General features: G+C 43.2%; 1 protein-coding gene across 1 annotated transcript in view; it reads right to left on the bottom strand.

Annotated features, from left to right (window-relative positions):
* RHBDD1 (rhomboid domain containing 1) overlaps positions 1-16,764 on the bottom strand; it is a 116,154-nt gene extending 99,390 nt beyond the window's left edge. Inside the window, exons 1-2 of the mRNA XM_006861930.1 lie at positions 16,332-16,764; positions 15,924-16,056 (exon numbers count right to left, since the gene is read on the bottom strand). Coding sequence (XP_006861992.1) covers positions 15,924-16,056; positions 16,332-16,764 — 566 coding nt within the window. The remainder of the gene's footprint in view (positions 1-15,923; positions 16,057-16,331) is intronic.
* Positions 16,765-19,541: the final 2,777 nt, after the last annotated feature.

The raw sequence follows: 19,541 nt of genomic DNA, 5'->3' as shown, positions 1-19,541 counted from the left end.
GCTGCAATGAGTCATAACCGACTTGATGACACCAAACAACAAAAACAACACAATCTTTAAAGAAGCTGACATCATTCTTCCATGGAGTGGATGGGGAATGCACCTTATCAAACACTTACCTTGTGGTTACAAGTCAAATGCTTAATCAATCACTGTACCACCAGGGCTCCTTCATTAACCACTTCGGTCTAGTCAGTTCTGACTCTAGGTGACCCTACAGGACAGAGTGGAACTGCCCCCATTGGGTTCCTCTGTCAATCTTTATGGAAGCACACTGCCACATCTTTCTCCTGCAGAGCAGCTGGTAGGTTTAAGCCACCAACCTTTGGAGTTCCTGCCTGAAGGCTTAAACGCTGTTCCTCCCGGGTTCTTTACACTTCTATTTGTTTAAAGCGATTCTCTCATGGGGAGATGGCAGACCAACACCAGTAACAGCAAATTTCCATCAACACAGCAGCGGTTATTAGGGAAAAGATGGATCGGCGACTGTTCATTTTTAATTCATAGCCTCCACTTGTTTGTCCATATAAAAGAGCACTGCAAGTTTATCAAGCCCTCTTTCTGCCGCCTGCACAGCGCTGAATTATTTAAAACTCATCGGAAAGACACACACCCACCCGACAGTTTTTTAAATACTGTTTGACAATAGCATTTTCAACATCTATAAAAATATGTGCTAGGAATGCAAATTCTGTGCACAGCATCTTTCATTAGCGAGTCCTGGAGGAGTTTTACCCGCTGGTGCATCCCACTGCACAAAGCCGTTTGAGAAGAATGGGGAGACATGTGGTCCTCTGTTCAGAGTTCAAATTACTTGTGATGTGTCACGCAGCGAAGCTGCCTTACCCCCAAATTAGATTAATTGGCTCATCAGAATCTACAAACCTCAGTTACAATGGGAACTCCCTTCTTCAGAAGTCATAAGACCGTAAGCTATGGCAAACTCTCCTTGACACTGTAACTGAGAAGTCTCCAGGTGAGAACACAGCCTTTAACAAGCATTAGAGCAATTCAAAGACTTTTTAGACATTCCGTATTAGATATTACTTAGATCGCAAGAATCTTAGTGATGTTTCTTTTAAAAACAAGATTCAGCTTTAATAAGACAATCTGAAGTTTTACAAATCAGAAAACAATAACACAATGAAAGCATCAGCAGAAAAAAGGCAAAACCTCGTAAACATGAAATAAAGTTCTTTGATGAACAGAAATATTCACAAAGTGAGGGGATTGGGAGGAAGTTCCGGGGAACTGAGGGAGCTTCAGAAAGTTCATGGGAAAAAATGTACTTTTTGAAGTCCCCTCATATATTCAGTCAGGGATTAGTATCCAAGATATGAAAAAATTTCTATCAGAAAAAGACAAAAAAAAAAAGAGCGAGAATAGTCAAATGGCCAACGAGAGTGTAGAAGATCAAAGATCATGTCATTAGCCATGTGTTGTTGCTGTTTGTCATGTATACGAACCTGACTCATACCGACCCTCTAAGATAGAGTACAACCATCCTGTAATATTTCCAGGACCGCAATGTGCATGTGAGCAGATCAACAGGTCAGTTCTCCTATAGAACCACTGGGTGGGTTTGAACCTCCAACCTTTTAGCTAAGATCTGAGCACCTAACCATTTCACCGCCAGTAGGGCTCCATAATCAGTTATTACCTGTTGCTGTTACTTCTGACTCATAAGGATCGTAGGGGGTAGAGAAGAACTGAATCCCTGTGAGAAAATACTCAGCAACCTACCCCTGTACACACTACCACACGGGAGCGTCTACTCTATCACACAGGGCTGCTATGAGTCAGAATCAATTCCACAGTAAACAATAATGACAAATGGCTAATGCCATTATCATATGGAGCACTGCGTAGCCCTGTAGAGTAAGCACTGGGCTACAAACTGCAAAGCCGGCAGTTCAAACCCAGCTGTCACTCTGCAGGAGAATATGAGAAATCTTCCTGCTTCCGTAAAGATTTACAGCCTATACAAGGTCTCTATGAGTCAGAACCAACTCCATGGCAGTGAGCGAGCGAGCGAGCGAGTGCATCTTTACAGAAGCAGAGTTAATCCTTACAGACATGGAGCGGCTGGTGGGTTCACACTGTCAAACTTTTGGTTAGCAGCTGAACACATAACCACTGTACCGCAAGGATACCTTAGCATTTGTTGTTGTTGTTGTGTGGTTGTTGTTGTTGTCGTGTGATATCAAGTTGTTTCCTGTTTTTAGGGTCTCCTAGAGCAGATGATGGGTTTTGAACTGCCAACCTTGCGCTTACCAGTTAGTTCAATGCTTATCCAATATTGCCACACAAGGCTAAAAGATAATTCAAAAATGGCTGCAACAGTATATTGACAGGGACTACCGGAGGTTCAAGCTAGATTCAGAAGAGGACGTGGAACAAAAGATACCAGTGCTGAAGACAGATGGATCTTGGCTGAAAGCAGAAAATACCTGTGCTTTATAGTGACTATGTAAAGGCTTTCAACTGTAGGGGTCATGAAAAGCTATTGACAACATTGCGGAGAATGTGTATTCTGAAACATGTACTTGTGCTCTTGAGTGTACATAGACCAAGAGGCAGTCATTCAAACAGAACAAGGGGACACGGAATGGTTTCAAATCAGGAAAGGTGTGCACCAGGGTTGTATTCTTTCACCATACTCTTTCAGACTGTAGGCTGAGCATATAATCTGGGAAGCTGGATTAGATAATGAAGACCATGGCATCAGGACTGGAGGAAGATCATTAACAACCTGCAATATACAGATGATACAACCTTGCTTGTTGAAAGTGAAGAAGACTTGAAATACTTACTTATGAAGATCAAAGACTACAGCCTTCAGTATGGGTTACACCTCAATGTAAAGAAAACAAAAATCCTCACCACTGGACCAAAAGATAGAACTTGTCAAAAACTTCATTTTGCTTCCATCCACTATCAACACTCAATAATCAGAAGTCAAGAAATCAAATGACATATTGCATTAGGCAAATCTGCTGCACAAGACTCCTTTAAAGTATTCAAGAGCAAAGATGTCACTTTGAGGACTAAGGTGAGCCTGACCCAAGCCATGTTATCTTCAATAATCTCATATACATGCTGAAGTTGGATAATGAATAAGAAGACTGTAGAAGAATTGATGCATTTGAGTTACGGTGTTGGAGGAGAATATTAAAAATACTGCCAGAAGAACAACAGATCTGTTGGAAGAAGCACAACCAGAATGTTCCTTGGAAGCCAGGATGGCCAGACTTTGTCTTGCATACTTCAGACATATTTTCAGGAGGGACCAGTCCCTGGAGAAGGACACCATGCTTAGTAAAGTGGAGGGTCAGAGACAAAGAGGAAGACCAATAAGGAGATGGATTGACACAGAGACAGCAGCAGTGGCTTCAAGTACAAACATGATTATGAGAATGGCACAGGATTGTTGTTGTTGTTGTTGTTGTTGTTGTGCGCTGTGGAGTCGGTTCCGACTCACAGCGACCCTGTACAGGGTTTCCGAGGCTGTAAATCTTTACAGGAGCAGAAAGCCTCATCTTTCTCCGGCAGAACAGCTGGTAGTTTCGAACTGCTGACCCTGAGGTTCGCAGGCCGATTTGTAACCTCTACAATACCAGAGCACCTTGGCACAGGATTAGGGAGTGTTTTATTCTCTTGTTCATAAGGTTGCTATGAGTCGGAACCAACTCGATGGTACCTGACAACAAATAACAAAAGCAAAACTTAATCATTATAACCGGACATTTGTTTGGGATATATAGTCCCATAAAGTTCTCACTTTAGTTTCCTCCAAATAGTTTAATAAAAAAAGAAAGAAATTCAAGTGCCAGTTGTGGTGCACTGGACTGTTAGCCACAAGGTCAGTGGTTCAAACTCACCAGCTGCTCCTTGGGAACCTTATACAGGGTTATTATGAGTCAGAACCTCCTTAAGAGCACTTTACAACAATAGCAACAATCATTGTCTCTGTTGTTGTTGCTGTTGTTAAGTACTGCTGAGGAGGTTCCAACTCATATGAACCCTGTACGGGGGTTCCAAGGAGCCTACCTTTAGTTAACAGTCCAGTGCTAATCCTACAGTGACACATTTTCCCTACTGACTTTTAAGGTTATTTTGATCGTGTTTGTACCAATTTTGCCCTAAATTGAGGTAGGAAAAAAATCATAGCTCAGAATCAAGGAATTATGATACTGTAAATAATATACATTTTACATTATTGCTAGAAATAAAACTTGGTATTTACTTGACCTGTGAGTTACAAATGACAGCAAAATTAAAATGATCCCCTCCTGAATTCAACCCACTGCCAGAGAGTCAATTGAGACTCACAGCAACCGTATCTAGGGTTTTCAGAGTTGTAAATCTTTCCTGGAGCAGAAAGCTTCATCTTTCTCCCAAGGATGGATTTGAACTGCTGACTTTGCAGCTAGCAATCCAACATATAACACACTAAACCTCCTTGCCATTGAGTTGCTTTGTACTCACAGTGGCCCTACAGAGCAGAGTAGAACTGCCTCATAGGGTTTCCAAGGCTGTAAGTCTTTACAGAAGCAGACTACCACATCTGTCTCCCAAGGAGTGGCTGGTGGATTTGAACCAGCTGACCCTTCTGTTAGCAGCCAAGTACTTTAACCATTGTGCCACATGGCTCCTAACATCCATTTAAAGAAAGATAAATGACAGTCCTGTTATTTTCTCTCTCCGATAAATGGAAGGAATATTCATTGGGTCTGCAGTCTGTTCTCAGCTGGTTATCACAGAATAATTGATGTACTCATGATTTCAGTGCCTGGCTCCGACTGTCTTCATTTTGCATAATTTGAACCAAACCTGAATGTAAATGGAAAACAGTCCTCTTGCCGATTTAACTCCCTTGACTGTTAACTAACAATCATTTAATACAGTAGAAGAGGAAGGGGAAATCTGCAAATATAAAGAGCTCTCTATTTAAAAACATTCCTTCTTATACTGAAAAGGGAAGAATTAAGAAAATACGTATGAAATCTCCAGAGACGTGATTTATCACCTTATTAGCTGACAGTGGATACGTAATTACAGAACATTTATCTCCAATAGTGTCTCCTGGAAATTTTTCCAAATAGGCCAAAGTGCATATTCTAAACATTCCAAAGGGAAATGTAAGGGCTTCTTTGCACATTTCATTTTTCTTTTTTAATAAAAAATACTAGTAAGAAAAAAAAAATCAAGTCAAAATAATTGGCAATTAACTTTTCATATTAAAAGCACACACACACAAAAAAAAACCTCTATGGAAAATACATTGCATTAGGCTCATCCATTTAATTAGAGGCTTTTACTGATACCCCTTCTAACCCAGGAACTAGAATTTTTCTACCATTGTGTTTGCTTCTTCGTTTTTCAAATAACCTCATCGTTTTACACAAGACATCCAATACAGCAAGTCCAAAGTCTTGCCCCTGCCTCCAATGCCACCAGAATCAATCATTAACAAGCCTAGTTAGTTAAGCAGAGATTTGGAAAGTATCACCATCCATACACCCACAATTACATCACAGCAGGCTGGCCAATTTGTTTCAACCTGGGTAGTGAACCTTATTCCATAGAAGCCTGTGTTCAACCGGAAAAACAGCTGCTTCCTCATTTCCAACTACTGCTGTTGTCTGTTGTCTGAGGCAGCCAGTGGGGAAAGCAAGACCTCAACAAGGCCTGAGTAATTGATAGCCGGCAGATGCCCTCCATGGTGGCACACTCAGCTTGGTATAGAAATTTCTCATCTCAGGGAGGTTTCAGGCCACCTCTGAGCATGACGTGTATGTTTTCTGATAGCACTACAACAGGGCTGTCCAATTATAGAACACAAAATGTGTGCATGCACCAGGACCGAAATATTCTCAGAAACTGTGCTGTGTGGCTAACTCAACATTGCTTCTGAAGGAACATGGGGGCCAAGGTGCCAGTGGGTAATGATCATACACGCAGGCATTCGCAAAGGATAACTCTTTGTTTAAAAGAAATCATAAAACGAACTGTCCCAGCCAAGAGGAGGATGAGGAGACATGACAACTAAATGTGATGCAGTGTCCTGGGTGGGACCCTGGGTACAGAAAAAAAGGATATGAGACAAAAAGTACAGAAATCTAAGTAAAGTATGAATTTTAATAATAACACATCCATGTTGCTCATGAATTGTGATAGCTATACCTCCTAAAGCTGTTGTTATTAAGTGCCATCGAGTCAGTTCTGACTCATAGTGACCCTGTACAAGGTTTTCTCAGGACAGGCTGGTGGGTTTGAACTTCCAACCTTTCAGTTAGCAGTCCAGCACTTCTATAATTGTTGTTGTTAAGTGCCGTTGAATCAGTTCCAACTCTTAGCAACTCTGTGTAGGGTTTCCAAGGAGCAGCTGGGGGGTTGAACTGCTGACCTTACGGTTAACAGTCCACTGCTCATCCTACAGTAACACACCAGGATTCCAGTGCTTACATGTTGTTGTTAAGTGCTGTCAAGTCGGTTCCAACTCATAGTCACGCTGTATAGAGTTTCCAAGGAGTAGGTGGTTGAAATGTGAACAGCCCGCCTTGCAGTTCAGACCTTGCAGTCGTGTGTTTATCCTAAAGCGCCTGGATACAAGTTAAGGAGGCCTGGTGAGTGTTGGGTTGCTAACCAGAAGGTCTGTGGTTCAAACCCACTGGCCACTCTGTGAGAGATGCAGCTGTCTGCTCCAGTAAAGTTCCCAGTCTTAGAAACCCTGCCAGCAGGAGGGAGTGGTAGGCAGAACCCCTATCATCCTCAATTCCTTTGGGTTTTAATCTCTACCCCTGAACTGACAGAGGCACTCAAACCCCGCAGCCATTCCACAGGAGGAAAGACCTGTTGATCTGTTCCCATGAAGACTGCAGCCGTAGGAACCCTACTACTCTGCCCTGTACGAGGACCAGGAGTTACAATCATTTCAACAGCACACAACAGTGATAAGTGTCAGAAGGGATCACAGAACATCATTCCTCACAACTTCCCTGAAATAACCAGTCTGTACAAGGACCACCGCAGATGGGACAGTAAGTCAAACACCAAAGATTAATGGAAACAAGCTAACTGAATGATGTTCAAATATCACCATATTGTTGTTAAGAGCTGTCCAGCTGATTCCGACCCATAGCGACCCTGTATAGGGTTTCCAAGGAGCAGCTAGTGAGCTTGAACCACCAACCTTGCAGTTCAAAAGACTTTGCAGTCTGACGCCTCAGCTCACAGCGCCACACCAGGACTGCAGAAGGATATGTGGTGGTGGTGGTGGTTATGTGCTGTGGAGTCAGTTCCGACTCATAGCGACCCAGCATAGGGTTTCCGAGGCTGTAAATCTTTACGGGAGCAGAAAGCCTCATCTTTCTCCCATGGAACAGCTGATAGTTTTGAACTGCCGACCTTGATGTTAGCAACCTAACTCATAACTACTACTCTACCAGAGCTCCTTGCAAAAGGAAATATGCACCCTTAAAACCAGGGCACCCAAAACTCACTGATCAAATTTGCCATTCTTATTCAAGGGAAAACCATGCAGTTTGAACTTCCTGATGTAATCAAATGCAGAAAACATGGTATCACCTCCGTGAAGGATTCTTGCCACAAAGTACCTTAACCTGATGTTATCAAGCCTATACACTGAACTTCCTGTTTACACAAATGTAGTTGTTTTGTTAGATGCTGTTTAGTTGGTACTGACTCAAGCAACTTTATACACAGCAGAACGAAACCCTGCCCAGTCCTGAGCCAACCTCACAATCCTTGTTACACTTGAGCCCATTCCTGCTGCCACTGTGCCAATCCATCTCATTGGGGGTCTTCCTCTTTTTCACTGAGCCTCCACTTTAACAAGCATGATGTCCTTCTCCAGGGACTATTCACTACTCATAATATGTCTAAAGGATGTGAGAGGAAGTCTAGCCATCCTGGCTTCTAAGGAGCATTCTGACTATACTGCTTCCAATATAGATTTGGAACACCATAGCTCAAATTCATCAATTCTTCTCAGCCTTCTTTATTCATTTTCCAACTTTCACATGCATATGAGGTTATTGAAAATATCATGGCTTGGGTCAGACACACCTTAATCCTCAAGCTGACATCTTTGCTCTTCAACACTTTAAAAAGGTCTTGTACAGCAGATTTGCCTAATGCAATACATCGTTTGATTTCTTCGCTACTGCTTCAATCTTTTCTCCATTTATCTTGATGTTATTTATTGGTCTAGTGATGTTTTCTTGACATTGGGGTGTAACCCATACCAAAGGCTGTGGTCTTTAATCTTCATCAGTAAGTATTTCAAGATTGTACTATCTGCATATCGTATGGAGACTGTTAATGAGTGCTCCCTTGTTCTTCCTCTATGTACAGATTCCTCATGAGCACAATTAAGTGTTCCAGAATACTCATTCTTCACAATGTTGTCCATAGCTTGTCATGATCCACACATTCGAAAGCCTCTGCATAGTCAATAAAGCACAGGTAAACATCTTTCTGATATTCTCTGCTTTCAGCCAAGATCCACCTGATATCAGCAATGATAGCCCTCATTCCACAGCCTCTTTTGAATTCAGCCTGAACCTCTGACCGTTAGTTCCCTGTCAATGTACTGCTACAGTCATTTTTTAATTATATTGAGCAAAATTTTACTTTCATGAAATAATAATGATACTGTCTGATGATTTCTGTATTCCATTGGGTCAAATCTCTTTGGAATGGACACAAATATGGATCTCTTCCAATCAGTTGGCCAGGTAACTGTTTTCCTACTTTCTTGGCATAGATGAGTGAGTGCCTCCAGTGACGCCTCAGTTTGCTAAAATATTTCAATTTGTATTCCATCAATTCCCAGAGCCTTGTTCTTTGGTGAAGCCTTCAGTGCACCTTGGACTTCTTCCTTCAGTATCATTGGCTCTTGATCATATGCTACCTCTTGAAATGGCTGAACATCGACCATTACTTTTTGGTACAGTGACTCTATGTATTCCTTCCATCATCTTTTGATGCTTTCTGCATCATTCAATATTTTGCCCATAGGCTTGCATTTTTTCTTCAGTTCCCTCAGCTTGAGAAATGCTGAGCATGTTCTTCCCTTTTGGTTTGCTAACTCTAGATCCTTGCACATTTCATTACAATATTTGACTTTGTCTTCTCAAGCTGCCCTTTAAATTTTTTCTATCCAGCTCTTCTACCTCCTCATTTCTTCCATTTGCTTTAGCATCTCTATGCTGGAGAACAAGTTTCAAAGTCTCTTCTGACATCCTTTTTTCTTCTTCTTTCTTGTCTTCCTAATGGCCTTTGCTTTCTGCCTGGAAAATGTTCTTGATGTCATCCCACAAGTGGTCTTCAGTCACTAGCATCTAATTCATTAAATCTGTTCTTGAGATGATCTCTAAATTCTGGTGGGGTATGTACAAGGTCATATTTTGGCTTTTGTGGACTTGTTTTAATTTTCTTCAGCTTCAGCCTGGACTTGCATATAAGCAATTGGTGGTCTGTTCCACAGTCTGCCCCTGGTCTTGTTTTGGCTGATGATATGGAGCTTTTCCACCACCTATTTCCACAGATGTAGTCAATTTGATTTCTGCATATCCCATCTGGTGAGATCCATTTGTAGAGTCATTTTTTATGTTGTTTAAAAAAGGTATTTGCAATGAACAAGTCATTGGTCTTGCAAAATTCTATCATGTAACCTCCGGCATCATTGCTATCACCAAGGCCATATCTTCCAACTACTGATCCTTTTTCCTTGTTTCCAAACTTTGTGACCCAATCGCCAGTAATTATCAGTTTATCTTGAGTGCATATTTGATCAATTTTAGACGGATTAAGTTGGTAGAACTCTTCAATTTCATCATCACTGGCTTTAGTGGTTGGTGCATAAATTTGCATAATAGTGGTATTAACTGGCCTTCCCTGTAGGCACATGGACATTAGCCTATTACAGACAGCACGTTGGACCTCATGACTGATCTTGATATGTTCTTTTTGACGATGAATGCTACACCATTCCTCTTTAGTTTGTCATTCCCAACACAGTAAACCATGTGGTTGTCAGATTCAAAATGGCCAATACCAGTCCATTTCAGCTCACTGATGTCTAGATATCGATGTGTATGCGTTCCATTTCATTTTTGACAATTTTCAATTTCCCTAGATTCATATTATAAACATTCCATGTTCCAATTATTAATAGATGTTTACAGCTGTTTCTCTTCATTTTGAGTTGTGCCCCATCAGCAAATGAGGCTCCCAAAAGCTTTACTCCATTTACATGGTCATGGTCAACTCTACTTTGAGGAGGCAGCTCTTCCCTAGTCACATTTTGAATGCCTTCCAACCTGTGGGGCTCATTTTACAACACTGTTTCTAACAATATTCTGGTGTTCTTTATCATGTCCCAATAGTCCATATCTGGTGCTATCCTACAGTGTTCTGCTGCTATCCCTCGGGTTTTCAGTGAGTTAAGTACTCAGCAGTAGTGCATTGCTCCTTCTTTCTAGTCTGCTCCAGTCTGGAAGCTCAGCTGAAACCTGGGCGCTATGGATGACCTTGCTGGCATTTAAAACATTGGTAGCATAGTTTCCAGAATCACAGCAACACACAAGTCAGCACAGGACGACAAACTGACAGATGAGTGGTGGACAGAAATGTAGGTCTAGAGTAATAGAAGGAGTTGGTGTAGTCATTAAGTGCTTGACTCCTAACCAAAAGGCCAGTAGTTCGAACCCACTAGCCACTCCACTGGAGACAGTGTGCTTCAAAAAAATGACAGCCTCAAAAATCCTAGGAACCATTCTACTCTTAAGTGTAGGGTCACTCTGAGTAGAAATCAATCAATCAAAAACTCACTGCCATTGAACTGTTTCATCCTCAGGATGACCCTGTTATATGGTTTCTGAGGCTGTAAATCTTTATGGGGCAGACAGCCTCATCTTTCTCCTGCGGAGCAGCTGATGGGTTTGAACCACAGATCTTGCATTTAACAGTACAGTGCTTATCCCACAGCACTACTGGGGATCCTAATGGGGGTTTTTTGAGTGAGAAATGAGATGTTTTCATAAAACAGACAAATGACAAGCTTGAACATGAAACATGCCACAAGACAGGAGATCTATCTAGTCTCCTCACAATGTCACTGACATGGAAAAATGAAAAGGTGGGAGAGGAAAAGAGAATAAAGACATTATCAGAACAACCTGAAATTTACAGCGCTTGACATGAGTGAAATGGCAGACCCGATTTGAAAAGAGACTCCATCTGAACGTACTTGAAGACAGTGGGTCTGGGTGTTACTTTGGTTTGTTTTCCCTGCTTTCCCGTAAGTGCATGAACCCTGACTGATGTTACTGGAGGTGGTTTTATTTAAATACGTGAAATGTTGCCTGCACAGACGGTACTATGCCCATTTTTGTTTAGACTGTTTCCAAGGCTTTGTGCAAGAAATGATTACTTCTAACAAGGATGTAAGTGTGTGCCTTCACTTTGTCTGACTGGCTGGAGTTTTTTAAATAACCACCAATCAGAAAATTTGCTTACAAGTTGCTGATATCTCTGTGTATGGACCGTGTTTCTCCTCCCTATGGCTGGAGTGCACTCTCAGATGAATGCCCTGATTCCTCAAAGCAACTGATGACACAGAAAGGGGAAGCCATGCTCCCATTGGACAGATGTGGAGCATGAGGCTCAGAGAGCTCAGAGGACTTGCTGAGGTCAGAAAGGTGCTGTGTCCAAGTCCTTCCACTTGACAACACATATTTCAGAGTCCTGGTGTGGCACTATAGGATACGCACTGGCCTGTTAACCACGAGGTCGACAGTTCAAACCCACCAGCCACTCCTTGCAAACCATATACAGGATGGCTGAGTCAGAACTGCTCTGTTGGCACTTATCAACTACAACAACACGTCCGTCAGCATGGGTACTCTGGGTACCAGCCACTTTTCAGAGCTTCGGTTTTCTCACTATCTGGTCTAAGTTTCACAGGAGAAAATGCAGCGATTCATAATTTGGACAAGAAAGTCAAACTTGGCCCCCTTCCTTCCAGCACAGAATACTTGGTGGCGGTGGGAGTGGGGAGGGTCCAGTTGAGGCAGGTGGCAGCTTCGTCAGAAGTAGCAGGCACACTCCTGCCTGTGCCACCTCTTCAGCCACAGCCACTTAGCAAGTTCCAAAGGCAAAGGACATGAGAAGGAGGTGAGGAGACAACGCAGTCACGCAAACAAGGCACCACGCAAGTACAGTGAAAAGTATTTCAAATCTACAAAGCCAGGGCCACCGAGTCCATCCCCATTCATCTCAGCCCTCGAGGACACAGAACTGCTCCGAAACTAAATCTTTCAGGGAACAGTCTCTGCTTTCTCCCAGCTTCTGAGTTTGAACCACCAACCTTGCAGTTTAGTAGCCAGCCATTGGGCATTGTGGTGGGTGTGGACTTGACAACCAGACTCAAGTGTCACCCACATTTCAGCAGCCCTGGTGGCTGCTCTTTGAAGTTGCTTTGCTTTGGAGGAACAATGTAACTGCAGGAACTCAAGAATCCCGTGACTGTCATGAAACTCAGGGCTCCACACAGCGCGTGCTTGGGCAGACATGTTCCCCTCCTCTCAGGCAGCCTCTTTTAGTCTCACCATAAAGGCAGGTTAGGGTTACAGGTTGTCCCTGTTTTCCGAGTGACCTTTCTAATCAACATGCACCGGGAGAGTGACACTGCAGAGCCCACAGGCGCTGGTGTGTCCCATTCTCCCAGGGCCCACCCTTAGGGTGCCTTCGGCCACTTCTGCCTTGCTCTTTCCTTGGACACATGTATGCTTGCATATTCACAATTCATCATTCATAATGAAAGGAGTGCAACTTTAAAAACCAGAAGGTTTCCTTTTTTTCCACTTTTGAAGACAGAAAGTAGAATTAGACACTGGCCTATGAATCTCAGGTCTCTCCGTAGCAAGCAAGCAGGTGGACAGGGATTTCAAAATCCTGTTCTCTTTTTATTCCATTTTTCCACCAACTTTGTGTAATCCTGCCTTTTCCATGCACAGGGGACGGCTCTTGAAAAATCAATACAAGTGCAAAAATTGCAGGATGAGATTCTTCAGAGCTAGGAGGGGGCTTCAAAAAGTGTTTGGAAAAATGGAATGAAAAGAGAACATCATTTTGCTACAAACTTTCTGAAACCCCTCATAGTTCCCTAAGGATACTAAAGGCCCTGCCATTCAGTGGATTCCTTACAGAATGAGAGTTTCTGGGCCAGAGAGGGAGTGATTTTCATATGAATGTTGCCTGTGCCCAGACCCCTAGAAGAGTCTCCCCTCTGCACAGAGAACCTTGTCACTTCAAACAAGGCAGGAGAGCTGTGAGTGACAGGTGGAAGAGAGGGCTCTTCAGAGAGGAGACAGACATTACTGGACCCTTTTTTCAAAGAAAACTTTGAAGATTTTGTTAGGCTTTCTTGGTTAAACTGTCACAGGATAACAAAGCAGTTGCAAATAAATGCAATTCAGGGCCTCAGTGCTGCGGAATTAGCATTTAAGAAGGCCTCCAGGCCAGGCGGCTGGGCTGACACCCACTGAGAACCTTCTCCTAAGGAGTCTTGGTGTGGCGCTGTAGGATAAGCACTGGGCTGCTAAACGCAGGCTTAGTGGTTCAAACCCACCAGCCGCTTCTCGGAAGCCCTATACAGGGTTACTAATTGGAACCTACCTGACGGCATTTAACAACAGCACAACAAGGAGTCCTGGAGGCTCCCTGGGCTAGGCATTGGACTGCTAGCCACAAAGTTGGCAGTTCAAGCCCAGCAGCTGCTCCGAAGGAGCTTAGAAACCCTAGATAGGGTCACTATGATTGGGCATCAAGTTGGTGGTAATGGATTGTTTTTTGTTTGTTTTTCTTACACAGTACAACGCACAAACCAAAACTAGGATAAAAATTCCTGTCTGAAGGAATGTTGTTATTGTTAAGGAAAATGTCATCAATTCTGTTCTGACTCATAGCAACCCTGTAGGAAGAGCAGCTGGTGAGTTTGAACTGCCGACCTTGTGGTTTGCAGTCCAGTGCTGATTCTTCAGTGCCACATCAGGAGCCTGAAAGAACAGTCACAAAAATCCCTCCTTCTCTGCCTGAATCTCGCCCCTCTCCACACAGCGTCCAAGTCCACAGTGCAGAGATAAGCCTGCCATGTACCTCTGGTTGCATAGCACAGGTGAAGTAAAGGGAGGCGGGTAGAAGAGATGGGAGCACACGTGCACGATTCAGCCTATTTTCCCAAAAGGGAAATGCAGCACAGATAAGCTCCTACCACATCTGTGTCCTCCATGAGCTGTGTAGCATGAGACCAGCCCCTGCGCCTCTCCAAGTCTCCAGGTACCAATCTGTAAATGGAGGGGATTCGGGAAGCTCACTGGCTTTCCAACTATGATCCTTAGAGCCCTAGGGTCCTGTGGAGGTCCCACCAAGGCAGCATGGCCTAATAGGAAGAAAGGCCTGACAACCTCTACCTGCTCAAATGAGCCACTGTAGCAGCCACTCAAGGCACAGCAACTGGATTTCTGTTCACCTGGAGCAAAAGAGGAAGAAAGAGAGTCAAGAATAGGAGCAGACTATGGACTGTGTGGTTCACTGCCTGTCTCCTTTGCCCTCAGACTAGAAAATCTGCATGGTGCTATTATTACTGAACGTTTTGAACAAAGATATCACAGTAGACTGCTGATCAAATGGGGGGAAATGCAAAACAGAATTTTTAATTTTCATGAACTCAAGACTTTCTGCAGCCACGGAGGCTGAACGAACCCCGAGACTATTACTCTGAGATAACCTCTAAACCTTAAACCAAAACATCCCCTGAAGTCTTCGAATATCCAACAAGAGTTTAGCTTGACTAGTAAAGAATGTTTCTCTTGAGCACTATGCCCTTTTAACATCTACCTATAGACGGCACTTAACAACAACAACATAGGGGATCAAATTGACCAAAGTACCTCATCAAATGACTTAGGAAACTTGGGAGATAGTGAGCGTCTATCAACGAAGGGCAAAGGGCTCAGAAAAGGAGGGGGAGAATATTTGAAAACTATAATCAGTGTCTCTGAACTGCACACGTAGAACTGTAGAATTGGTAGATGGTTTGCTGTGTATCTTCTCCAACAATAAAATCAGAAACGCAACAGCAGCAACCCTAAGCAACACAGCAGAGTCTCATCCACTCCAGAGCTAGAAGATGTGTGCCTAGGTGGGAAGGTGGCCCAAATGCAGTGTCTGCAGCCTTGAACTTGGGCATATGAGCAGCCATGGAGATGGCACAGAACCAGGCACTGTTTCATTCTGCCGTGCATGGGACCACCATGAGGTGGAGCCCACTCCAAGGCAACTAACCAACTACCAAGGCACTCCACAGTCACGTCTGAGAAGCATTGGACTGGTGTCCCTTTCGGTTTGTTTCGCTCTTTTCATTGCTACCTTATGAGGTTTCCAGGTGTCTCTTGGGACTCTGGTTATTAGAATTAACTAACTGACTGGTTAACATTGGTCCTCAAACCTGTATATTTGACAGCAGCAATGGGCTCAAGTATAACAACGATTACGAGACTGGCGCAGCACCGGGCAGTGTTTCGTTCTGTTGTGCATAAGGTCGCTATGGGTTGGAAACGACTCAATGGTGCCTAACAGCAACAACAATTTGTACTTCAATGCTGAGAAGACTGCCTTTCAGGTAAAACACATGGCCAACATCACATGGCTCAGTGGTGGACAGGCTTCAAACCCAGGAACTGTCTAGAATTAAAACCATAGAGCTCAATTCTGTTCTTACAGTTACAGAATAAACTTCATGGTAAAAAACAAACTGGTTACTACAGTATTAGAGCAATTCTTTCTCCATGGAACAAGACCAAATCCTGCATTTCAATTCTCTAAATACTTACCCTGGCGTGACTAAGTGAATAGCCACAAGTTCTGCCCAGCAAGCATATCTGTTGGGTACTGGAAAGCCCCAAACACTAACGTAGCCTCCGGGACAATAATGGTTGTTAAGAACTTTCAAAGCAAACAAAACTCCTGGAAGAGAATAAAGAGAATCCAAATATCAACAATCCAAATGTGGAAAGAAAACTAAATTCACATGAAAATGATCTTTCAACTCCATCCACCATTTTCTATTGCAACATAGTCTGTTCCTTCTAACACATGTCGCCCAGCATTCAATTAAGAAGACATAAATGTGAGGCAGTCATTTTTTTTAAGGTTTCTGAGCATGGAAGTAGCATGCGTGAAAACAGCCTCTCCTCCCTGCCGTTTGCAGGCATGCTACCTCGGACAGCCATCTACCTTACCTGAGAAGCCTACAGCACAATTCCTTTGGAATGCAGGTTCGTCCATAAATGTCGCAAGAGAAAGTTCCAGAAGCAGGTACACTATCCCCGTGAGCAGGGAGAAGGTGACGATGATGTAAGCAAACCACCTACTTCCCAGTCTCCTCTCCAGTTTGGATCCTTTCCACAGCATGGACGCCATATTGAAATACAGGTGCCAATCATCAGCATGGTGAACGGGGGACAGCAGCAAACGCTGCCAGTCTCTTTGCTGGTAGCACTTTTCCACGCTAATGCAGGAGCCATAAAGGGGTTTCACGGGACTCAAGAAGAACCAGATGTTCAGAGCCAACGTAGCTAGGGTGACAGGTGGGATATTGTTGATCCCCATGTGGTAGACTTGGGAAAGGAGCAAAAGCAGCCCAGCGTTGATCCCTCTTGATCTCTGTTGCATGGTTCAGTAGCAGGAAAACCACCCAGTGATGGAAGAATATGGTTTAGGAATGTGGAGTGCTATAGACAGCTGGGCCTAAAACATAAAATAAAATGCAAGTGAAAACCCATGAACTAAGGATAAGGACATTAATAAGACATACTTTCTCCAAGGGAGCTTACATTCTGTATAGCTTGACTCCCATCCTAACAGAAACATTTATTTCACTCTTTTTAGATGGGAAACCTAGGATGTCAGCTGACACCATGCCTCCATTTTACCTTCCAGCATACATTGTTGTTGTTGTTGTTACATGCCATCAAGTCAGTTCCAACCCATAGCAACCCTGTATAGGGTTTCCAGGGAGCAGCTGGTGAGCTTGAACTGCTGACCTCGCAGTTCAAACGGCTTTGCAGTCGACAGCGCCACACCAGGACTCCAGAATACATACTTTTTTTTAATGTTTTATTGTGAATTATGTGATAGTTTACGTTGGAGAACATTAGTTTTATATTCATCCTATCGTATATCATTTCATTGCTATGGTTACAATCCCCTCCATGCATCGTCAACCAACCAAAGGGTATACACTACAAGCCTGTCCCCCGGTCATCAGCACACAGCCCTTCGCCCTCTCTGGGTCTAAAGTCCCCAGCTGCTCCATCGCTCCACGTCATCATTTTTGCCTCCATCTCAGGTATCACTGCTTCTCTGGGTAGGGTCCCGCTCTCTGCTCTTCTCCCTTGATGGTCCCAGGGACCTCCACTCCTAGGATGAAAAGTTAATGACTCCCTTCCTTGCTACAAAATGTATACCTTTACAATTCCAACCCTCACAAGCAGTCCTGATAACAATTATTCACTATTGTATCACAAGAAACCCCAGAATACATACTTTATCCCAAATCTTAGTGGGCCCATTAACAGACATGCTCTCTGGATGACAAGTATGCCATGAAAGTACAACTTGTTTTCCTTAGGAACAAACGTCAAACCTCATGGAAAAAAACCTACAAAATATAGTGTGCAGATATTTAATGATATATCTACTCTATTTTTGTTGTTAGTCAAGTGTCGTCGAGTAGGTTCCAACCTATAGCAACCCTGCATAGGGTTTCCTAGGAGTGACTGGTGTGCTTGAACTGCCAACTCTATTATTCAGCTGTTAATAATGTTTTAGCCTCATCATTTTTTTAATATTCTATTTTAACATATTATACAGTCTACTCTAAAGAATTTAAATGTCACCAAGCAAGGTTAAAAATGCAGGCATATACTACATTCTAACCCAGCTTCCATACTTGCCAGATAACTGCCTGAATACTTTCTTTTCACAAAAACTTTATTTCTTAAAAGCTACCATTTTCCAAAACCTGCATTAAAACAGTCTCGGTTTCTAAGGAGCTCACTTTTTAGTAAGAGGTAAACCAACAGCAGCCACACAACATTTTAAATGCGATGACAAAAAAACCCAGGCTAAAGGCACAAATTCAACCTGAGAGAGTGGTCGAGTGCAGTCTTAGAAAATGAGCTGCAGTTAGGTAAGGAAAAGGTCCAAGAAGTCCTCTTCTTCACTTAGCCTGGCATTGTGACCTGCTCTGTGGACAGAATGTAAAGGAAGGGCCATACTTAAAGTTCTCCCAGGCCAACTTGTGGACAAGATAAAACCTTCCCAAGAAATCCCAGTGGAAAAGTCTGAGCTAGCCTGCTGGGTGCTGAAGGACATATGCCCCAGCCACCTGAGGAGCCCCGGCCAGTAGCCCAAAAGCAAAGCTATCTCGCAGACTGGCAGCTGACCACAAATGCATGAATGAGCCTAGCTCAACTCTGCCAAACTAGCTGACTCACAGACAATGAACTAAAGCAATGGTGGTTAGTTTAAGCTCACCAAGTTTAGGAATGGTTTAGTATACAGCAAAAAAATGCAAATTGATACAGAAGGTATTTGCTCTGAGAAGACTCTGGTTTATGCTCATGAAATGACACCAGTTAAGAGAAGAGAGAGTGGCAGACAGACACAAAATGAAGATTTAAGAGATTCAAAACTTTAATAAAAAGGAATCAAGAGGCAGGGTTTGATGGCAGCTAGGGTGGAGGTGCAATGAGGGTCGTCATCAGCCATACCACAGAATACCAGGCAAAGCAGATCCACGGCAGAGCTCCAAAACTCGAAACACAGAGCTAGGAATAATTTTTAAAGTTTGAAGGCTTATAGCTAGTGGAACTTGAAGCTGAAGTAAGAAACTGCGTACTTTTGAATTTGCCAGGCTCAGAGGCCCAAAGCTGACATCTTGGGCGAGACGAAACGGCAAGACCAAGTGGGGGAGCAGACACACCACAGAAAAATGCCACGAGAACCTTGGAGCAAAAGTGGACAATACACTTTGTCGTTTTTGCTTTGTTCTGATTTTCTTTCTATTTTTAGTATCTGGGCATTGGCCCACCCACTGTTTGCGCACCTTCATTCTGGTGACTAGATGGGGAGCCTGAGAGAGTGGACACCCCCCACCCTCACCATTGATGGATTCTTCTGCCACGCACGCACACAGATACTCAGCCCAAAAGCAGGCCCTGAACGTTGTTTGTTTGTTTGTTCTTTGTTTTGTATTTTAATATGGGAAAAGGCAGGACAGGGCTGTATAGACGGAAAGAGAGTTTAAAAACAAAACACACCGAGAATAATATTAAAGCCTGAGGTATATAGCATAACAACCAACAATAACATCTTGAAATCTCTCAGGCAGCTTTGAAAGCAAGAAGCTGAAGAGAGGACATTAAAGTCATACTCATATTAGGCTA

Source organism: Chrysochloris asiatica, unplaced genomic scaffold (assembly GCF_000296735.1).
Source record: "Chrysochloris asiatica unplaced genomic scaffold, ChrAsi1.0 scaffold00044, whole genome shotgun sequence".
NCBI classification, from domain to species: domain Eukaryota; kingdom Metazoa; phylum Chordata; class Mammalia; order Afrosoricida; family Chrysochloridae; genus Chrysochloris; species Chrysochloris asiatica.
The sequence above is the reverse complement of the archived record's forward strand: the minus strand, read 5'-3'. Positions and strand labels throughout refer to the sequence as shown.